Raw genomic sequence first — 23,998 nt, 5'->3', positions numbered from 1 at the left:
AGGAATGAAAGAGGTTGCAGCTCAAAGCAGAAGGGACGCAGCAAAGGACCTTACGGGTCTGGATGCACGAGCGCGAAAAACGTCGCCTTGCTGACGCTGTCTAACGTTAAGTTAGGGCGAGGAAGTGAGGCTCGAAAACAAATTGCTTAGGCCGAGGAATAACATCAAGGACAAACCTTTCGGCTCCCAGCTGCAACTCCTTTCATTCCTTTCACTGCACCTCCGTTCATTTTCAGTTTTACTCTCCACCCTCTCTAAAAATTGTTTCCTAGTGCAACTGCAAGGTTTTCACCCTGTTACACCTTTCAAACCTTCTTACTGGCTGTTAGTTTCTCTTTCAGCGCTGAATGACCTCATAGGTTCTAGGGCTTGGCCTTTGGCTTAAATTCTATTATCTTATCTATGGCATTGAAGGCCTTGTCCACATGATAAAAAAATTTCATAATTAAGAGCTGCGTGTTCCAAACGTACCAATGAATTATCATGGCGTAGGTGGGTGAGTGCCGAGGCTAAGTACAACTTCCCCGCTCACGACGGGTAAAAAACAGTACAGCAGACTCGGCATTGACTTATACCTCTCTTGGTAGCTCAGTGGTAACGTCGACTGGAGTTGCTGGATAAGTTCTGTGTCGAGGGTTCGTGACCCGGCAGTACCAATCCATTTATCACTTATAAATTCCCCTCCGGTGATAATTCTCCATCGGAGATATTCCCGAGGTAGCGTGAATTTGATATTAAGCGACATTTGTAGCTTCATGATTATATGTATATATATATCTATATATATATATTATATATAAATATATATATATATATATATATATATATATATATATATATATATATATAATTATATATATATTATATATATATATATATATATATATATATATATATATATATATATATATATATATATATATATATATATAATTATAAGTTACAAGAAGTTGCTGCACAGCCAACCCTTAGTTTGCCCCTAGTTTATCGAAAGTAGAATCGTCGCTGCATAGCGGATCCCAGTTGACCTACAGTAGATATCAACACACTAAAAGTTATCAACATTTCGATCTGTCCCCTTCGTTTTACCAGAAACAGATATTTAGATGGCACAGTTGAAAAGGGCAAAGATAAGAGGCTGAGTGCCACTCCCTTAAGCAGTTTAGCCCAACTAAGCTGCTTAAAGCAACCATTCTAAAGGCAGATTGAGCTGGCTGAATTGTCTGGGGAGATACAAGCAGATGGCTGGAACACCTGGAAAATGACACATCTTGGCACACGGTCACCATACTCAGGAGATCTCTGCACACGGTCAACATACTCGGCAGAGGTCTTAAAAGAGGCTAGGACAGGAGAGATCTTTGCAGTTAGCCAGAGGAGTCGTACGCGCGTGAGAGGTGCTGAGAGGCCCCTTCCCCCCAAAACCCCCTGTTCACACCCGACTCCAGACTCGACTACGATTCTGCAGTCATCCTCGGAACGGTCTGTCCAAGTGATTAGTGTGCCGTGTTGTTCGTGTGATTGTCTCTCGTCAGTATTCGTGTGAAACCTGCTTCCCCTAAGGTAAAGTACGGGTGAAGACCTTTCGGTCACGACAGTTTGCCATTAGAAGTGTTTATTGAGTCCAGCGTTCCGCTTTGTCCTTGTGCCATTTTATCCAGTGCCATTGCCAATGTTCTGTGTTCCAGTGTAAAGTGTCCATTCATTCCTCGAGTCCTTGGCACCATCAGTGCAGCCTCAAGTCATTGTATGTGTTATATTTTCTTTTACTGGCGTGTAATGTTTAACTCTCTCTTGCAAAGGGACTTTGCTGTGGACTCATCTTGGACTGTGCCTTGCCATCATTCAAGAGATCCAGTAGGAAGATCTTCAGGCATTGCAAGCCTCCTAATAATTCATTTAGCCATTTTCCCCTTTGATTCTTTTCTGTAAATATAATTACTTAATTTAACCAAAGTGTTTACGTAACATTCCTTCATGAAGTAGAGCCCTAAGCTCATTGAATCATCCCCATTTTTCTATTTCTTTTTATGATTTCCCTTACTGTAGAGCCAGATTTCTAAAGCCAAATTAAAGAAAGATCCGTTGCCGGCGTGTAAAGCATCTTACGAATCTAGAAATCCAGGGATATATATATATATATATATATATATATATATATATATATATATATATATATATATATATATATACACACACACACACACACACACACACACACACACACACACACACACACATATATATATATATATATATATATATATATATATATATATATATATATATATATATGAAGAACGGAATGCCCATATGAATTAAAGGAAGAGGAAAAGCGAATTTCACATTTTGGTTTGGCAATATTACTTGAAATATAATGGTCTTCCGTTATCCCTTGCATCTATATGAGTGATTCCCTTTCCACTGCAACTGTTTTCGCAGTTTTACGAAAGAGCTGAGATTAATGGCGAAGGGCAGGGGTGTCAAACGCTATATAGAATGCAGCCCGCCGCCCACAGGTTACTCCAGTCACACCTTGGATATCTTTAAATTCATTTACGCATCTTACAAGGTCTCGAGCAGAAAGAAGCTGTGCGAGACGAGTTAGGAACAGATAAACCTGTTGGGGTTTTTCCCCAGTGAATATTTTCCTTCCCATGAATATCGTTACCTACCGGTAGGTGCTATTGGTGATTACAGTTCTTCATTGGCAGGGTGGGTAGATCTCTCGGCTAGCACGCTGTTGGCCCAGCGTTCGACTCTCCGACCGGCCATTGAAGAATTAGAGGAATTTATTTCTGGTGATAGAAATTAATTTTTTTTCTCGTCATAATGTGGTTCGGATTCCACAATAAGCTATAGGTCCCGTTGCTAGGTAACCAGTTGGTTCTTAACCACGTTAAATAAATCTAATCCTTCGGGCTAGCCCTAGGAGAGCTGTTAATCAGCTCAGTGGTTTGGTTAAACTAAGATATACTTAACTTTATTGGTGATTACTTGCACAACCGTTTCAAACTGAGGGTAGTTGCGTTAAAAGGCATGTCAGTGTAATAGATAGCAGTTCTCGCGCAGTTTGTGGTTGGTATTCATGCGGGTTTATAGGAATCGATTTTTTTATTCTCTCTCTATTCAGACTGACCCCAATTTTCCAATCCGGGGAGGATGATGGCGGTGAATGTTAGCCAAAGTCCGCTCTGAGGGTGAATTCAAGCCTTGGTGAGGGATGGAGAAAGAAAATTGCAGATTTTTGCAAATATCCAAGAATACGATATGATGTTGGGGTGAGAGAAAACGTACCAAATGCCGCGAAGCTTCTTCGCCGCAATTGAGTTTTCAGTACAGAGTATAATGCTGCATGAAACTCAGCTACGACCAGGCAGTGCTCGTTTGTTACCCTAATGTGAAGGTGCGTCGGCGACGCCTCCGGTAAGTGCTGCCAGACACACGATCCATGGCAAAACCTAACCTTAAATAAAATAAAAACTACTTAGGCTAGAGGGCTGCAATTTGTTACGTTTGATGATTGGAGGGTGGATGATCAACATACAAATTTTCAGCCCTCTAGCCTCGGTAGTTTTTAAGATCTAAGGCGGACAGAAAAGTGCGGACGGACAGACGAATAACCATCTCAATAGTTTTCTTTTACAGAAAACTAAAACGAATCACAGAAAAAGTGTTCCGCGCAACATAGAGGAACATCTGCAAAGGTGTCGAGAGTTCTGAAAAGTGCGTAAAGAAGCAAATATCGTAAACATCACTCCTTTATGGAAAGAAAAAGAGGTTGAATACAAACGAGAGAGTAAATGTTTGCCTAGAACAGGTGAAGCAAGGTAGCTGGAGTGAAAGGGGCTAAAGGAAAAGGAACAAATATGTGGTGAGAAGCTAAGAATAGGTGAAAAGATTGATTAGGGTATTGTGAGTAAGCAGGCGAAGAATACGTGTTGGAGTAAATAAGCTTGATATAAAGGTCAGGAGTTACAAAGTAACTGTGGGAGAACATGCCACTGATGAGCATTCTGAGCAGGTGCACTAAACAGCTATTCTGTGGAGATTTTCTGCATCGGGGATTAATCCGTGATTCACCAGTTAAAGGATGAATGTAGCAATGGTTTGTTTCCTGTTTTCAACCTTTTTCTCTTCCGAGGAGAGAAACGACAGTGGTTTTATGTTCCCCTTTTTAACTCAGGGGAAGAAAAGGCGACTGTTAATGGTTCCCAGAACTAGTCTATTCAATCTGCAAAGGTTAAATCAGAATAGCTTTCATGGCTTATAGTTTCCGAGTACTGGTAAGTATTATTGAGGAAGGTTGCCCGGATAACTGCGTTCAAGTACCTCAAATTAAGAGCACAAGTACCTACTACTTTCACCATTTGAAACGACTGCTCGGGTTTAATAGGCAAAAGAATAATTGTTTTTGATGACTTTCGTTTCACAGAAAATAACTCTCATTCCGTGTATATATTTCAGTAGTTCGGTAGTAAATAGGTTGTATATACTGCTAACGATATAATGGAATTTAAAAAATTAGATTCTAAACTCTAAAGGAATACAGTGACGTTAACCTTACCAGCGCATTCAACTGAGGGCCGTCGTTCAAATCTTGTATTCTAAGACAGATTTCTTACCTTGTCTTTGCATCTCTCTCTCTCTCTCTCTCTCTCTCTCTCTCTCTCTCTCTCTCTCTCTCTCTCTCTCTCTCTCTCTCGCTCTTTGTGGATGCATGAGTGGACAGGTGCATGGTTGTTAGTTTCTGTTTATATGGATCATTATGAAGCTAGTTTACGACTTTTTTCATAATCATTTCCTTTTAAATGAGTTCCTTCCTGATGGTATATTTTACATATATATATGTATGTATGTATGTATATATATATATATATATATATATATATATATATACATATATATTTATATGTATATACATATATATATATATATATATATTAATATATATATATATATATATATATATATATATATATATATATATATATATATATATGTATATATATATATATATATATATATATATATATATATATATATATATATATATATATATATATATATATATATATATATATATATATATATATATATATATATATATATATATGTATATATATATATATATATATATATATATATATATATATATATATATATATATATATATATATATATATATATATATATATATATATATATATATATATATATATATATATATATATATATATATATATATATATATATATATATATATGAATGAATGTTATCATGTATGTATGTTTGTGTACGATAGAAATCTGAACCGCTTGACCGATCTAGACAAAATTTGGCACTTGGCCATCATTTGACTAAACTTAGATAACAGGGTAGGTTTAAAACCTGTCCCGCCTTCCTCTTCCCCTTCCCCCATTCCCCCTTCCCTTTGTAACTTATTGGTAACCACTTGGCCGATCTAGACAAAATTTGGCACGTGGCCATCATTTGACCCAACTTAGATAATAGGGTAGGTTTCAAATCCGTACCCCTTTCCCATTCCCCTTCCCTCATCTCCCTTCCTTCTCCCTTTGTAACTTATGTGGTAAATAAACTCTACACGTTTATCATATTTCACTTCATGTACTCGATACCATAGACATATAATATTCAAAATGTTTTCCTTTCCTGCGATTAATAATTCTGTAGCAAGGTTTCTGTTTAGGTTTACTGGGAATATGTTTAGGTTTAGCAGGGGGTGTGTTTAGGTTTAGTGGGGGTGTGTTTAAGTTTAGCAGGGGGTGTGTTTAGGTTAGTAGGGGGTATGTTTAGGTTTAGCAAGGGGGTGTGTTTAGGTTTATTAGGGTGTATTTAGGTTTAGCAAGGGGTGTGTTTAGGTTTAGTGGGGGATGTGTTTAGGTTTGGCAAGGGATGTGTTTAGGTTTAGTGGGAGGGGGTGTTTAGGTTTAGTGATGTGTTTAGGTTTAGTAAGGGGTGTATTTAGATTTAGTGGGGGTTGTGTTTAGGTTTAGCAAGGGGTGTGTTTAGGTTCAGTTGGGGTGTGCTTAGGTTTAGTGCAAAGTGTGCTTATGCTTAGTGGGGGTGTTTCACCTAAGTGGGTGGTGCGTTTAGGTTCAGTGGGGGTTAAGTGGCTCAGTCACCACATTAATATCTGGATAAAAGAGAGAGTCAGCACAGTAATACCTAGATAAAAGGGACAGTCAGCACAGTAATATCTGGATAAAAGGGACAGTCACCACAGTAATGTCTGGATAAAATTCACAGTCACCAAAGTAACACCTGGATAAAAGGGGCAGTCACCACAGTAATACCTGGATAAAAGGGACAGTCACCACAGTAATACCTGGATAAAAGGGACAGTCAGCGCAGTAATACCTAGATATAAGGAACAGTCAGTGCAGCAATATCTGGATAAAATGGACAGTCAGCACAGTAATATCTGGATAAAAGGGACAGTCAGCACAGTAATACCTGGATGAAAGGGGCAGTCAGGACAGTAATATCTGGATAAAAGGGACAGACAGCACAGTAATACTTGGATAAAAGGGACAGTCAGTACAGTAATATCTGGATAAATGGGACAGTCAGTACAATAATATCTGGATGAAAGGGACAGTCACCACAGTAATACCTGGATAAAAGGGACAGTCAGCACAGTAATATATGGATAAAATGAACAGTCAGCACAGTAATACCTGGATAAAAGGGACAGTCAGTACAGTAATACCTGGATAATGGGGACGGTCAGCACAGTAATACCTGGATAAAAGAGACAGTCAGCACAGTAATACCTGGATAAAAGGGGCAGTCTGCACAATAATATCTGGATAAAAGGGACAGTCAGCATAATAATATCTGGATAAAAGGGACAGTCACCACAGTAATACCTGGATAAAAGGGACAGTCAGCACAGTAATACCTGGATAAAAGGGACAGTCAGCACAGTAATACCTGGATGAAAGGGACAGTCACCACAGTAATACCTGGATGAAAGGGACAGTCAGCACAGTAATACCTGGATAAAAGGGACAGTCAGCACAGTAATACCTGGATGAAAGGGACAGTCAGCACAGTAATACCTGGATGAAAGGGACAGTCAGCACAATAATATCTGGATAAAAGGGACAATCAGTACAGTAATGCCTGGTTAAAGGGACAGTCAGCACAGTAATACCTGGATGAAAGGGACAGTCAGCACAATAATACCTGGATGAAAGGGACAGTCAGCACAGTAATACCTGGGTAAAAGGGACTTTCAGCACAGTAATACCTGGATAAAGGGGACAGTCAGCACAGTAATACCTGGATAAAAGTGACAGTCGGTATGTAATACCTGGATAAAAGGGACAGTCAGTACAGTAGTACCTGGATAAAAGGGACAGTCAGCACAGTAATACCTGGATAAACTGGACAGTCGGTGTGTAATACCTGGATAAATAGGACAGTCAGTACAGTAATACCTCGATAAACGGGACAGTCAGTACAGTAATACCTGGATGAAAAGGGTAGTCAATACATTAATACCTGGATAAAGGGAACAAGTCAGTACAGTAATATCTGGATAAAATGAACAGTCAGCACAGTAATACCTGGATAATGGGGACAGTCAGTACAGTAATACCTGGATAAAAGGGACAGTCAGCAGTGTAATACCTGGATAAAAGGGACAGTCAGTACAGTAATACCAGGATAAATGGGACAGTCAGTACAGTAATGCCTGGATAAAGGGGACAGTCAGCACAGTAATACCTGGATAAAAAGGACAGTCACCACAGTAATGTGTGGGTAAAAGGGACAGTCAGCACAGTAATACCTGGATAAAAGGGACAGTCAGTACAGTAATACCAGGATAAATGGAACAGTCAGTACAGTAATGCCTGGATAAAGGGGACAGTCAGCACAGTAATACCTGGATAAAAAGGACAGTCACCACAGTAATGTGTGGGTAAAAGGGACAGTCAGCACAGTAATACCTGGATAAAAGGGACAGCCAGTACAGTAATACCTGGATAAAAGGGATAGTCTGTACAGTAATACCTGGATGAAAGGAACAGTCACCACAGTAATGTGTAGGTAAAATTGACAGTCACCACAGTAATACCTGGGGGACATCACCACAGTAATGTCTGGATAAAATCGACAGTCACTCCAGTACTACCTGGATAAATTGGACTGTCACCACAGTAATGTGTGGGAAAAAGGAAGTCACCACAGTAATACCTCGATAAAAGGGATAGTCAGTACAGTAATACCTGGATAAAAGGGACAGTCAGTACCGTAATACCTCAATGAGAGGGACAGTCCACAGTAATGTGTGGGAAAAATGGACAGTCACCACGGTAATACCTGAATAAAAGGGACAGTCACCACAGTAAATACCTGGATAAAATGGGCAGACAGTACAGTAATACCTCAATAAAAGGGACAGTCAATACAGTAATACCTGGATAAATGGGACAGTCAGTACAGTAATACTTGAATAAAAGGAACAGTCAATACAGTTATACCTGGATAAACGGGACTGTCACCACAGTAATACATGGATAAATGGGACAGTCACGACAGTAATATATGGATAAATGGGATCGTCAGCAAAGTAAAATTTGGATAAAAGGGTCAGTTAGTACAGTAATCTATGGATAAAATGGACAGTCAGCACAGTAATTCCTGGATAAATGGCACAGTCAGAAAAGTGATATTTGGATAAAAGGGACGCTCAGTACAAGGAGGTGCAGGAAAATTTTCTGAGTTCTTCAGAGTTTTCCCGGGCAGTGCCGGGTTTGTCAGCTAGTGTGTGTGTGTGTGTATGTATGTATATATATATATATATATATATATATATATATATATATATATATATATATATATATATATATATATATATATATATATATATATATATATATATATATATATATATATATATATATATATATATATATATATATATATATATATATATATATATATATATATATATATATATATATATATATATATATATATATATATATATATATATATATATATATATATATATATATATATATATATATATGTGTGTGTGTGTGTGTGTGTGTGTGTGTGTGTGTGTGTATGTATGTATGTATGTATGTGTGTGTGTGGTGTGTGTGTATAATCCCTCATACACATTTTACCATGAGCAGGGTGGCTCTAGAAGGTGTTATTCTTCCGTCTGTCTGCGGAAAATCTGTTAGGAATAGTTGGTAGCTCCAACAACTGTTGGATAAGTACCAAAGACTTGACATCAAAAATCACTGTTTTGGAAAGACTTGCAGAAATTCTTATAAATTAGCATCAAAAAGTTACTGTCATTATATTACACTATCTAGCCTATATGTTAGTGCACACAAAATCAGAAAAAACATTATATTTGTTACAAGTAGACTTTTAATAAGAATTTCAGTATCAGTACTCATCACACATATAGACTCCCCCTTTTTTTTAGGTGGCGGTATATATCTGCAGCTAATATCACTACCAGTAATTTTGATTAGTATAGTTCACATTTCTGACAATCCACTAGTTACAATGATGTCAGCTACGGATACTTAACGTCAGGTCCAAATAAACTTTGATTTTACAGTACTTTCAACGCTAACTTGGCACCTAATCTACGAAATAAAGAAGGCTTACTTTCAACTGTTTAGCTGAGCCCACTGTGACAGTTAGCCTCTCCAGATTGTTATTGTAGCATAGCGAGAGCTCTAGTTGACCCAGATCACGTGGGCTTAAACTGACCTCTCTCTCTAAGTCCCGTCGCAGCATTCTCTTGCCCTCCCAAGGAGCCAGATCCTGTTAAGTAAAGCATGGATTTCAGAAATATGATAATTTATTAAAAAATGGTTAGTTTCTCAGAATCAACATACCTCCCGAAGATAATTGCTAAAAGGAAGAGTATCTTACGACAAGATGTTAGCAATATACATTTCAAAAGAATTAAGTGATTAAATACTGGAATCGCCGTCTCTCTCTTCATTGCCTGTTTGGTAAGTAGTATATGGGACTTCTGCTGATACGTTCACCTGAATCCAAATCCTTGAGAGTTATTATTTTCATTTTAAGGCTCCAAGCCTAGTAGCTATAAGACGCTTGAACCTTTCTACGCCCAGAGCAGATTAGAACGCAATTTCTTAATATTTTCTAGGAAAACTATATTTTTGAAAGTAACAGATGAGAAAATAGAGGCAATAACATAAAGATTACGATGAATTGGAAGTCGTTGCATAGAAGGAAAATCGTTGTAGGCGAGTTATTTTAAGAAGGAGGAGTGGGAAAATAGTAGGACTAAGAAGTGGGAAAATAGTAGGACTATATCCAGCACGGCAAGTGAGCACGGAGGCTGACAAATAAGGAACAAGAGCAGAAAGAGAATATGTAAAAATAGCGTTCACCTGACGAGATGAGGGATGTTATGTCTCGTAAAGGCTGGTTAATATCTGCCATGTTAAGGACAAGAACGGCACATACAGGTAATAAAGCGCCAGGGAAATATGCAATTATTAGGCCATTACCCAGTGACACATTCCCGCCCATTTTATCCGTCGTATCAAGCAGTCCTCCTGTCACTTCCGCCTTTAGCTTTATTGAATTCCATAACGCAGTGGCGTCACTCTGAAAGTGCCGCCACATTCCCGCGCTAAAACGCACTAAAGTGGTGAAAATTAAGCGCACATTTTGAGCCTTAACATCTCATTCATTTATTTTTATTCCATAAAGCTAAAACAAAAACAACACGGCAGATTTACAACGGAACCCTACGAGCTTTGTTAAAAGTGGATTCGCTAATAGCAACATCAAAGCCCAACTGATTAGTAAATCTAGAATTATGCCAGATCAGACCTGCTCTAAAGAGTGCCAGAGTGCCGCTCCTCCCGGACAGTGCCGCCCAGGGCGGAACTCCCCCCCCCCCCCCTCACCATTAGTTACACCACTGCCATAACGATTTACGGGGGGAAATTCTTCATGAAATTTGACGATCAAGAGAAATTCTTTTCGTCAGCTTTCAACGAATAATCCTGCAGCGCAGGAATTAGCTAATATTACCGTTTATGCACGAGTATTTTTTTGCTTTGTTTTGAACATCGTACTTACAGGGAAATAGTTTCCCAATTTCTATTTTTTTTATTTCCACATATCTACGTATTATGAAAAATGTGTAACCTCTTTGATTATAGATAAGAAACACGTTAAGATGATTATTTTTTTTTTCCTGACCAATAGCACTTGACAGGTCTAACAAATGCAAGGTTTGGCAAAGTACTACAGAGGTCTGTTACTTATGGTATATGTTACACGGCCATCTAAGAGGATAAAGGACTTCGCTTGCCTAATGGGAACTGAGAACAATGTCTGAAAGAGAAGTGAATTCATGAACTGGTCATCGAAATAGTTCTGTCAAGATGGGGCAGTTATTCTTGGCAGGGAGCTAAATCAAAATAAGCAATATGCAGCTATAGGAAATAAAAAAAAAATCCAGCATCCAAAAGGAAAGCTGAATGTTCGTTCCAAAACTAGTTTGTATAATTTGTGACCTCCAGTACTGCGCAGTCACCTTCTGTAAATGAACATGAAACGCTTAATAAAAGAACCTGCAGTCGTTGCTAAAAAGTTATCTTCATTATCTCGTCCTGGTAACAAGGGCTGCTGTTGAATGATTTCCTACCGATGCGTTGTCAGAGCACAATAATGAAAATTTCAGAATCTCTCCTATATACTAAATGTGCCTCGCTGTCGAACTTCTTGGCTCCTGAGATCCTTTATTCTTTATGTCATTGGACTGTGAAACAGCCTCCCTGAGGATGTCGTGCGATTGGAACTTCAGAAGCTCAAGCGAAGATGAAATGCATTATCACCCTAATACAATTCTTGCATTTTAATAATTTACTTACAGTTTTTTCTATTTGTTTATTAATTGGTAATTTATTATTCTTTAATAAGTGATCCCTTCTTTCTGTATTTCCCATTACCTTCTGTTAATTCTTTTTATGAACATTATATTCTTTAGAAGCTTGAATTTCAAGTCAATGGTTCCTGTGGGCTTGTTCCATATGAATAGGGTTCATCATCTGAATAATAAAAATAACATTAATAACATTAAAATAATCACAAAAAAGGAGCAAAATCATAAGCTGTGAGTCTAGCTAACAGAGCTTTATTCTCTACTCTTGAATCTGCAGAATAGCTTGGAAATAAAAGCAGAGACGGCGAATTATTCCGTGAATTATGCCACAGAGAAAGGTCAAACATGTTCGGAATGGATCTTGTTGTACGGCAGCTGAACTTGTAGCCCTAAGGAAGAGAGGTATTCTCAAGGTGCTTAAATTATGGAAGACCTAAGGAAGATGAGGTCACCTTTCTTTTGCGCTGGGGAGTACTAGGCCTATATCGAATCCACCTTAAAGGTGACGTCTTTTTCGAGAGTAGCGATTAACCATTGCTAGTAGAACACGCAATTTTTGCTTTGATATTGGCAGCTTTTTACTTGTAGTTTTCTGTAAAAGAAAGGTACTGTGCCGGCTTTGTCTGTCCGTCTACACTTTTTCTGTCCGGCCTCAGATCTTAAAAACTACTAAGGCTAGAGGGCTGCAAATTTGTATGTTGATCATCCACCCTACAATCATCAACCATACCAAATTGCAGCCCTCTAGCCTCAGTAGTTTTTATTTTATTTAAGGTTAAAGTTACTCATAATCGTGCCTCTGGCAACGATACAGGATAGGCCACCACCGGGCCGTGGTTAAAGTTTCATGTGCCGCGGCTCATACAGCATTATACCGAGACCACCGAAAGATAGATCCATTTTCGGTGGCCTTGATTATACGCTGTAGCGGCTGTACAGAAACCTCGATTACGCTGAAGAAACTTCGGCGTATTGTTACTTGTTTACAACGAAGCTTACTTGTTTGTTTTATATGATCATACTCAAGAGGGTATGTTAATATTCCAGTCGTGTTTCAAGAAACTCTACCTGGAAAAACAGCTAATCAAGGAGACTGAGATCAATGCCTTCATCTGTATGTTGACGCATCATAAGTAAACGAAAGTGTGCCTGTCTAGGGCTTATAACAATCCATTTTGCTTATCTAATGATAACATTGTCAAAGACACGGTTTGTGTCTTTTCCTTTAATAGAGCAAAAATGAACGTTATTCAGACGGTAACCTTTCGCCAATCCTTACAATATTCATATAGATGCCGGCAGGAACACTCGGTCAAACATTTGCTGTGAACTAATTTAAAATTCTAAAAGAAAAAGTGAAACCACATAAAACAGCATCTGCAGGCAAAACTCGGATTATACTGCAAGCGTTCCATGTTCATGTGGAGTCTGCAAGATATCTTGACCCTGTTTGTTAGAATATAACAAGTACAAAAATTGCGTCGAAGTTTCTTCTTCTGTACAGCGTATAATGCTGTATGAGCCGCGGCCCATGAAACTTTCAGCCACGCCCCGGTGGTGACCTGTCCTATAGCGCTGCCAGACCCACGGTCACGGCTGATTTTAACCTTAAATAAAATAAAAACTACTGAGGATAGAGGGCTGCAACTTGGTATGTTTGATGATTGGGGGGTGGATGATCAACATACCAATTTGCAGCCCTCTAGCCTCAGTAGTTTTTAAGATCTGAGGCGGACAGAAAAAGTTTTGGACTGACAGACAAATAGCCACCTCAATAGTTTTCTTTGAAAGACAACTAAAAAGTACTGTTCAGCCCGACGTCAACGAAACAATAGCATATTTTGAGAAGTGAGGATGGAGTGCAGGTTCCTATGGCTACTGATGCTGAGAGGCTTAATATTCCCCAGGTTGATGTGAAAGTTCCCAGTGAACTGATTGACAAATTACCTTTAAAAAAACTCTGACATTGTTCCTTTAATTATTTTAAGAAGTATCATCACAAAGAAAGAACATTTCCGCAGAGTAGGGTAACTGTTTCTGGAAAAAGTAAGTATACCTTAGTTTTACCAGACCACTGAGCTGATTAACAGCTCTCCTAGGGCTGGCCCGAAGGATTACACTTATTTTACGTGGCTAAGAACCAATTGGTTACCTAGCAACGGGACCTACAGCTTATTGTGGAATCCGAACCACATTATAGCGAGAAATGAATTTCTATCACCAGAAATACATTCCTCTAACTCTTCATCAGCCGGCCGCGGGAATTGAACTCCGGCCCATCGAATGGCAGTCTGAAGCTCAACCGATTCGGCCAACAAAGGGCTAACTGTTTCTGGAAAGTATATACAGTAAGTGCATGACAAGTAGAGAGAGAGAGAGAGAGAGAGAGAGAGAGAGAGAGAGAGAGAGAGAGAGAGATCGTTAAACCCATACCTACCGTTATAAGCACACCAAGCTTGTCTGCTCTTCAGATATTAGTTAAACAGCACCCTTTATAAGTAAAATCTGAATTTATAGAATATAAGTAAAATCAGTACACAACCCTGAAACGAGGACACAAGTGATATAGGTCAAATTCATCTTCCACATGTGAAGCATTCCTACCTTCAGCATAAAAAGGACGTGCCCAATCACTTGGTGCTTCTTGTCCCGGTCAACATCGAAGAAGGTGAGTTTCAGAGCCCTTTCTTCGAGCTCTTTGGCTGTGATCTGAAAAGAAGTAAGATCCAGGGGTAATGCACATCAACGGCAATTTTACAAAAGAATGTATATATGAATGAGAAAAGTCTGATTTGACATTTTTTTTTTTTACTGTCGATAAACATAAAATGAACAAAAATTTTGAGAAAAGAGCATACCTCTTATGGATGACCTCACACGGATGTTTTATTATTATTATTATTATTATTATTATTATTATTATTATTATTATTATTATTATTATTATTGTTGTTGTTGTTGTTGTTAAAAACAATGGCCATCTGGATGCCGTTGAGTTTATTTTGCAGTTTCCTAATTTCTCGAATGAGCTTTTCTGTAGCATTAAGTAAATTATATAATAACTGTCCAAAGTTCAATTATTTCTTGACGTTTCGGGAGCTCCCTCTATCATTTACAGAAAGACGAATGAATTTGGGGGCGGGGGCCCTACTGATAATGGATGGAAGCAGATGACTCATCCTGGAGAGTCTGGCCGAGGGCAGAGGGCGCTGACTGGCTGGCGCCTGAAGTAGTGGGCAGCTGAAGGGTCTATCCCAGGGGCGCACCTTGCTTCTTCTATCGCTAACCAAAAACCACTAAAATGTCTGTAAGCTCGCTTGTGGACATGAATATGACCTAATTATTCCCCTGGCTGCATTAGCCTTTCTGTAAATGGTTGAGAGAACTTCCGTAACGTTAAGGAATAAATAAACTTTAGACAGCTGTAATATAATTTAACTGCCACTACGAAAAAAGAACTCATTCGAGAGATTGAGAACCTCAACGGTATATTTTTAATGATGTTTGTTTGAAAGAGCGTTTTCTTCCGATATATTATTATCATTATTATTATTATGGAATGATAATAATATAAAATTGTTATAGGAGAAATAATTCGATGGCAAACCATTGCTAAAATGATATTCATTGATAATCACAAAGAATTCTTATGATGAAAGGATCAGTTAATAATTGTGTTCCTCCAAGCGTCCTCTGAACACACACACACACATGAACACACACACACGAGTATGATAAAAAAAACATCACCTAATTCTCCTGCGTTGTCGGAGGTGAATATCAGACTCCAAAACCTCATAAACTACTGTGCAGGAACCACCAAACTTTCATGGCGTGCAAAAAAGGGAAGGTTGTGTCAGGATAATTAAATTATGTCTGTATACCTCACAGGTGTTGATGAACAAGTAATCCCATCTTGTAAGGCATGACGCCTAACAAGAGTACTTAAGGCAAACTATATATAAAGAATATTTCGTCAAGCCATTTTCTTGAATTTTTTAGCACCTAAATGCATGTACAACAGACATAATTGTTTACATCTGTAATTTACTCAAAACTCCAGTATTTCAGTTAGGTCATGAAAACCAATGATTTCTATGTATGTAAGAATCTTTATACTGTATCTTACCACAACTATACCTCTAGTGAAAGAACCCTTTGATAATAATAATAATAATAATAATAATAATAATAATAATAATAATAATAATAATAATAATAATAATAATAATATAATTTGGCAGCAGACCCTCTTTTAAACAGGTTCTATTGAATATTATTGCTGCTTCAGCTGCATTTATTTTGTAGAAGACTTTTTCTATTTTCCTTATTGCGGACTTCTCTTCAGTGGAGGTGCGTGCTAACAGCTCGCCTATATTTGTCATTTCATGGGGGAAAAAAAGTCAAAATCTGGATTCTGCTTCTTTATATATATTCTATACAGTTAGTTATATACAACTGTTGCCGCGACGCGTTTCGACGACTCTTCTGTCATTCTCCAGCAGGAGCTAGTAGAGGACTGGCAGATTGCATAGGTCCTTCTGAATTTATACACGGGACCTATGCAATCTGCCAGTCCTCTACTAGCTCCCGCTGGAGAATGACAGAAGAGTCTGTCGAAACGCGTCGCGGCAACAATTGTATATAACTAACTGTATAGAATATATAAAGAAGCAGAATCCAGATTTTGACTTTTCCCCCATGAAATGACAAATATAGGCGAGCTGTTAGCACGCACCTCCACTGAAGAGAAGTCCGCAATAAGGAAAATAGAAAAAGTCTTCTACAAAATAAATGCAGCTGAAGCAGCAATAATAATAATAATAATAATAATAATAATAATAATAATAATAATAATAATAATAATAATAATAATAATAATAATAATAATAATAATAATAATAATAACATACTCTGAAATTATCAGTACCAATTACGAGGTATTACTGTACCAAGCATTAATCCAAAATAAGAAAAAGGTATTTATGAAAGAATATTACAGGACTGCACCATGTAATTAAACTTCACTCTGCTCCATCCTTGCAAAGAAATTGTTGTTCAAGAGAATTACACCACTGCAGCACGTGGAGATATCAGATTTTCTTAATTTGCGCAAAACGTCACACAGTTTCAAAATCGTGGGTTCGGTTTAGAGTATTTGCGTCTTAATTTTCAAGTTATAAAAGCGTTTTTCATTATTTAAGCTAGGTATTTTTTTTTAAACAGCCTTGTGACCATAAAAACTAGGCCAGTGTAATTAAAATACCAACAGCGACAGCAACAACAATAACCAACTACAATTTTTCAGACCCGGGATTTTCGAAAACATATCAGAAAATTCAATTAAAACAGAATATTGCGGGGGAGTGCAATGGAAATGCACTTTATTTCGCTCTATTACTGCATGTAAGTGGCTACACGCAGATATCATAAATACGTTTACAGTTTCATGATAAATATCTCAGGGAATATCCTGTTTCATTCACTTTAATACCTCATCGTTTATCTCCTCATTCTCGGCGACACAAAAGATTTGAGAGATCTCTTGTCATATTTCACTGCTGTAAGACTGAGCAGAAAACCATAGGGCCTAATAAATAAATTGTTGATTAAAAATACGTTCTGGCGATTTAATGTCTAAATAATTACACTCTATGGTAATACAGCTCTTTAATAACCTTATAAAAATTGAGCGAATACAGAGTAAGGGGTCATCAGGACTACTGCCGGCCTAGTAGGCATGTCTTTCGTAGTATTTTCAGAGTGAATATGACCTAACCAGACTTACGCCTTTACCTAACCTAACCTCGGACGCTGTGCCAAAACCTAGACCCCCCGCCCCCTTCCCCCAAGTATGTCATGGCACCTCACTCTGTATTCTGCAATAAAAATTTTCATGGCCCCGTCAGTCACCAGATTGCTGCTAAACGTTAATTTAAAGTACTGGACACAAGGGCAGAAATCTCACCCGATATTTTAGGCTAGTTACCGACTTGACACCTTTGTTTTCTTTGATGCAAGATCATTCTATATTAGAAAACGAAACACCTGAATAGTTTTTGAGGCCTAGCTATAATTATACACACACACAATCATGTCCCAAATTAATTTTGGGATCAATTAGATAAATACCTGGAAAATTGGAACAGTATGGTCCTTACACACACACACACACACACACACACACACACACACACACACACACACACATATATATATATATATATATATATATATATATATATATATATACAGTATATATATATATATATGCATATATATATATATATATATATATATATATATATATATATATGTATATATATATATATATATATATATATATATATATATATATATATATATATATATACATAATATATGTACATATATATGTATAATATATATATATATATATATATATATATATATATATATATATATATATATACAGTATATATATATATATATATATATATATATATATATATATATAATATATATATATATATATATATATATATATATATATATATATATATATATATATATATATATATATATATATATACATATGCGATTGTAATAAACGCAATGCCCTCTTAACTCCCCCGATCCTTCGTGCCTTTTAGATACGATCGTCACTACAAAGCCTTAAGATCGAAGTACAAGAAATATAAAGAAATTATGATGTCCAGTAGCGGGAAACGAACTTGCCTTACCTTAATCACGATGAGGTCATCCTTCTAGCGGTCAGGTCGGCAACGTGAACTCGTCGTGATTATGGCAACGCAGGTTCGTTTCCCGCTACCGGACTTCATAATTTCTTCATATTTCTTGCACTTGAATCTTAAGGTTTTGTAGTATCAAGCGTATCCAAAAAGGCACGAAGAATTCAAGAAGTTAGGAGGGAATTGTGTCTAATATAATTACATACGTATCTGGTAAAAGTGACCCGTAGATTTTACACACACACACACACACACACACACATATATATATATATATATATATATATATATATATATATATATATATATATATATATATATATATATATATATATATATATAGGGTGTTTCAAAATTAGAGCCCCCTCTACAGCATAAACTAAAATTGATATGGACAAAAACAAAAATAATTCAGAACAGGTATTTATTTAAGTTTCTCTCTAAGTATTTAATATTTTGTGTTGCCTCCATCTGCCTGTACCACAGCCTGCATTCTTGAGGGATATGATTTCAGCAAATCGCAAAAAAGCTGAGACTCAAACTCCATATCCCTGAGCACTTCGGTCACCTCTCTTTGCATGTCGTCGAGGCTTGGTATACCATCATAGTTCACTGTGCGTGCTTAAAACACGATCCTTTAAGATACTACCAATGTTTTCACACACATTAAGGTCAGGGGAGCTACCAGGAAATTCACTTGACGAGAAGAAATCGATAGCACTGTTTCAAAGCAGCTCCTGTGTCTGAAGAGCCTTGAAACATGGTGCCTTATCATGCAAAATTGTGACTTTCTCAACAGATAACACATTTTCAGAATCTTTGAGGAAAGGAAATACTCCACCAGTAAGCACAGTTTCTCTGAAGTATTCGCCATTCCATGACTGTCCTTTTTCTTTGATGATCCACATTAACCGTTTGGTCGTGAAACAGAAAAATTCCCAAACATTCAGGAAATTTCACAACTTGGCGATTGCACATGTCATCGCTGATATCATCCAACTTTGCAGACCAAATGATGTCAGTTTTATGATTTGGCTTCCTGACTGTAAATGAAGAATTCATCTGATGCAGCAAAATGGAGAAAGTCAGCTTCATCCCAGTCTTTAAGAAATGAACCACAAAACCATGCACGGTCTTCTCTCTGTTGCTGAGTGATGTTGGGCTCGCTGATAACATGAAATGGCTTGATACCAAATTTTTTCAACTCATGGTATACTGCACTATAACTTCTCTTCTTTACCCTTTTTGTTTCTAGTTCAAGCGCCGATTTACGTAAAGACTTTCTTGGTCTACCCACTGCCTCAGCTATGATGTCTTTTGACTCCTGAGAAAGGACTTCAGGCCTTCCAAGATTTTCACTCTTTTCGTGATGACAGTCATATGGATTTTTGTCCCAGTTTCTTTTAACAAAGGATTCATCTCTTTTAATGTATTTAGCTATCTAGGAACGTGAAATGAAGGATGCGCCAGCATCCCTGACCTCTCTGAAGGTTATAGCCTGGATTCGGTCAATCCATCTGATTTCCTCCGAGTCGTTAGCCATGGCTGTATCTAACTCCGTCAGTCAGTCTGAAAATACAAGAAATGTAAAATGAAAAATAGCCTAATAGAAACTTAAAATAATTTACTTGGAGATAGGGCATAGCAAAACTTCATAACTTTCCATTTGTTCTGTGGAGGGGCGGCTTTAATTTCAAACACCTGGTACATATATATATATATATATATATATATATATATATATATATATATATATATATATATATATATATATATATATATATATATACATATATATATATATATATATATATATATATATATATATATATATGAATGTCTTTTCCTGTAATACTACATATATATATATATATATATATATATATATATAATACTACATATATATATATATATATATATATATATATATATATATATATATATATATATATATATATATATATATATATATATATATATAAAGTATATCTCTGTGAGCTGCCAATGCTTTCATGTATTAACATTTTAAAGAGCTTGTACAGTACTTGGCATAATGAGACTTACACGTGAATCAACTGTAGCATTAAAAAATTATTTCGCCATTATTTAGAATAGAAAAGAGTTTTCAGTTCTTGGTAAGATTATTGTAATTACATGTTTGGCAGAATGCAGAATATAAATGCTTCATATGAATTGCCATTTCAATAATCTTGACATAAATACAATTAGTATTCAGGAAACTTTTATGGTTTTTCACAAAGATTACAGCATATGAAAGCCTCTTAACGTCAGTTGAAAGTAGATCAGTCTCCATTTTGCTACAGTCGTATCTAGAGGTAAGACTGAAAAAAGAAGAAGAAGAAAAAAAAGACAGAATCCCTCGTAAGCTGAAAGCTTTATGTGATTCACGGTACAGATTTTTGCTCAGATCTGATATTTCTATGCAGACTCCGTCTATTTGTACGGTTTTGCAAACATTCCCTTCGAAAATTCTTTATAACAGGATCTAAGGATTTACGTAATGCTATTTCCATATATATATATATATATATATATATATACATATATATATATATATATATATATATATATATATATATATATATATATATATATATATATATATATATATATATATATATATATATACTGTATATATAGTATGGGTATTCTGCCTCACAGCTCATTATATCTGATAATGGCACAGAGTTCAATAACTCATTAGTTCAAGAAATTTGTGATGCATTCAAGGTGGAAAAGGTAACGATACAACCGTATCATCCAGCTAGTAATGGCTTAGCAGAAAGAAATAACAGAAAGGTTCTAGATGCATCAAGGCATACAGTAGGACAGGATCCTGACTGGAACGTCAATTTACCTTTAGTCAAATTATCAATAAATGCTAAGTATCATACAAGTACTCAAGCAACACCCATAAAGGCTTTAATGGGATATGATCCAACATTACCATATGCGTGGCTGAATCAGCCAACACAGCCTAGTCCTAACTACTTTGAAGACATTATGGAAATAAAAGTTGGGAATTTCAAGGTAATTCATAAGCAATTACACAAGAATTTAGAGGAAGCTCAAAAGGTTATGATAGACAAGCATCAAGAAGGGTTAAAGCCAGTAGATTACAAGATAGGCGATGAAGAAGGAAGTAAGAAGTGGTATTAATTATAAATTAGCCACTAAATTTACAGAACCATACAAGGTCATAGATGTAAAAGAGAATAAGGTGAAAGTGAAAAAATTGAATGAATTAATACCTTCCACATATGCTGGATCATTAGAAGAAGAAGGATTTGGATAAATAAAGACAAAGTCAAAAGAGCTAAGGAAGTTAAAGAGGCAGAATTGACTGAAGAATTAGAAGAAGAAATTTCAGAAGAAAAACTAGATATAAACTAAGAAATAAAAGAGTTACATTTCAGTAATAATGATAAGAACAAACCCATCAATTCATCCTATTATTCCCTGTATTTGATTTCTTTATTACTAAGTTTGCCTTCATTGGTTGGCTTAGTAATGAAACCATTTTTTTTTTCATAATGTTGCAATTCTTACTTTAATTAGTTGACATTGTAGCAAAAGGATTTGGGGTTAATTCACAGTAACTTCTAATTTACTTTTTCTTTAACCGAGGCGAAATACTTAGGAAGCAAGAAACGTAAAGTAAAATTTCTGAAATGTAACGTAGTAAAGTCAGAAGGGTTAGCAGTTATTTGTAGGGAATTGCAACCCACTGTCACTAATAGAAGAAAGGGTAGAAGTTTAAGAATCCCGTTTTCATATCACGAATATGAGTTTCAGTGTACGAATCATAGAAATAAAAGACAAAGGAATGAGAGATACAGTTTGTAAGATCTGTGAATACTTTAAGGATACCTCATCAAGGAGAAGTCTTGGCATAACCCATAACATGTCAACATTGAAAGAAGTGCATGAACTAAGCATTAACACTAGAAACAGAAATGGTAATTACTTATTTTCCCGTAGAGCTAACACGTTTACGATATTCATTTCCTAGAGATACCTTAACTAGTGAGGACTTACTAATTTATTTTGCCAATTACAAAGATATTCATAAGTACTACTTTTGCTTTCCCTACTCATGTTGCCAGTCATACCTTTGAGTTAGACATTAAAAATGTAGAAGTTTCTTATGCAAAAGGATGTTTATACTTACATTGATGAAGTCAAGCAAAATGTACACAAGTACGTTATACATGTTAGTTACACAATGTTTGAATACACTCAAGATACAAATAAGGACATTCATTCGTAGCAGCGAGCCCAACAAGAATTCCATGAAGAAAGGACAAGAAATGAAGACTGCCGCCGTTTGATTGTACAGATTGATTACTTTTAAGAATTTAAAATCCACCTGATAGTCAGCTAGGTATGAGGGCTGAGTAAATCCAAATGTAACTTGGATAGATAACTGCTAATATTTCTTTGCTCTTTTTTATATCATATATACGATTGTTTTAATATTTAAAACCAGATTCATAGAAGGAATTTGTCATGCATAATGGGCACATTGTAAGGAGCCCTCATAGTCCATACTGTTTTGTTTATTTAGAAAACTGTTAGTAGCCAGTTAGGCAGCGTGGTCAAGACTGTATTGAGAGAACAGAGAAAACTTATTTTTTCGAAGTGGAAATATCATATTCCTATTGGGTCTGTAGAAGGGACCATAAACTCACATAAATCTTTCCTCCTGTCACAACAAATCGCCAACCACAACTTCAAAAACACACAAGAACTAACGAGGTGCTAAGAGAAGTCGTATCTAGCCGAAAGCGAGGAGTCCTTAGAGGGGACACCTGGGAAGCAGAACGTAGGAAGAAACCCCCTCACGCCCGTGCCTTCAAAGGAGGGTCCAAAGAAATAAGCCACTCCCACAGGTCAGGCCTAGATGATTTGGCCAATCAAATGCCATCAATGCCAGAGACCTAAAGACGTCCTACAAGGAGCCAATACCCAATAACCAACAGGAATTCCTTAAAACACACCTCTAAGAGTTGCAATGAAGCAAGTGGAGGAGGTGCCTCAGAAACACGGTATCTGCCCAGAATAAGTTAAGAATATCTTAGTTTAACCAGACCACTGAGCTGATTAACAACTCTCCTACGGCTGGCCCGAAGCATTAGATTTATTTTACGTGGCTAAGAACCAAATGGTTACCTAGCAACGGGACCTACAGCATATTGTGGAATCCGAACCACATTATGACGAGAAATGAATTTCTATCACCAGAAATAAATTCCTCTGATTCTTCATTGGCCGGTCGGAGAGTCGAACGCTGGGCCAACAGCGTGCTAGCCGAGAG

At 36.7% G+C, this 23,998-nt stretch overlaps 1 protein-coding gene across 3 annotated transcripts in view; it reads right to left on the bottom strand.

The window, feature by feature from the left end:
- Positions 1-23,998, bottom strand: part of LOC136827774 (synaptotagmin-15-like) — a 457,185-nt gene that overhangs the window by 9,036 nt on the left and 424,151 nt on the right. For all 3 annotated transcript variants that reach the window (XM_067087135.1, XM_067085600.1, XM_067086401.1), the window contains 2 exons: positions 14,534-14,638; positions 9,664-9,822 (listed from right to left, as the gene is read on the bottom strand). In XM_067087135.1, coding sequence (XP_066943236.1) covers positions 9,664-9,822; positions 14,534-14,638 — 264 coding nt within the window. The remainder of the gene's footprint in view (positions 1-9,663; positions 9,823-14,533; positions 14,639-23,998) is intronic.

The sequence above is a fragment of the Macrobrachium rosenbergii genome, chromosome 1 (genome assembly GCF_040412425.1).
Source record: "Macrobrachium rosenbergii isolate ZJJX-2024 chromosome 1, ASM4041242v1, whole genome shotgun sequence".
Classification (NCBI taxonomy): domain Eukaryota; kingdom Metazoa; phylum Arthropoda; class Malacostraca; order Decapoda; family Palaemonidae; genus Macrobrachium; species Macrobrachium rosenbergii.
Note: the sequence above shows the minus strand (reverse complement) of the source record. Positions and strands in the feature narration are given on the sequence as shown.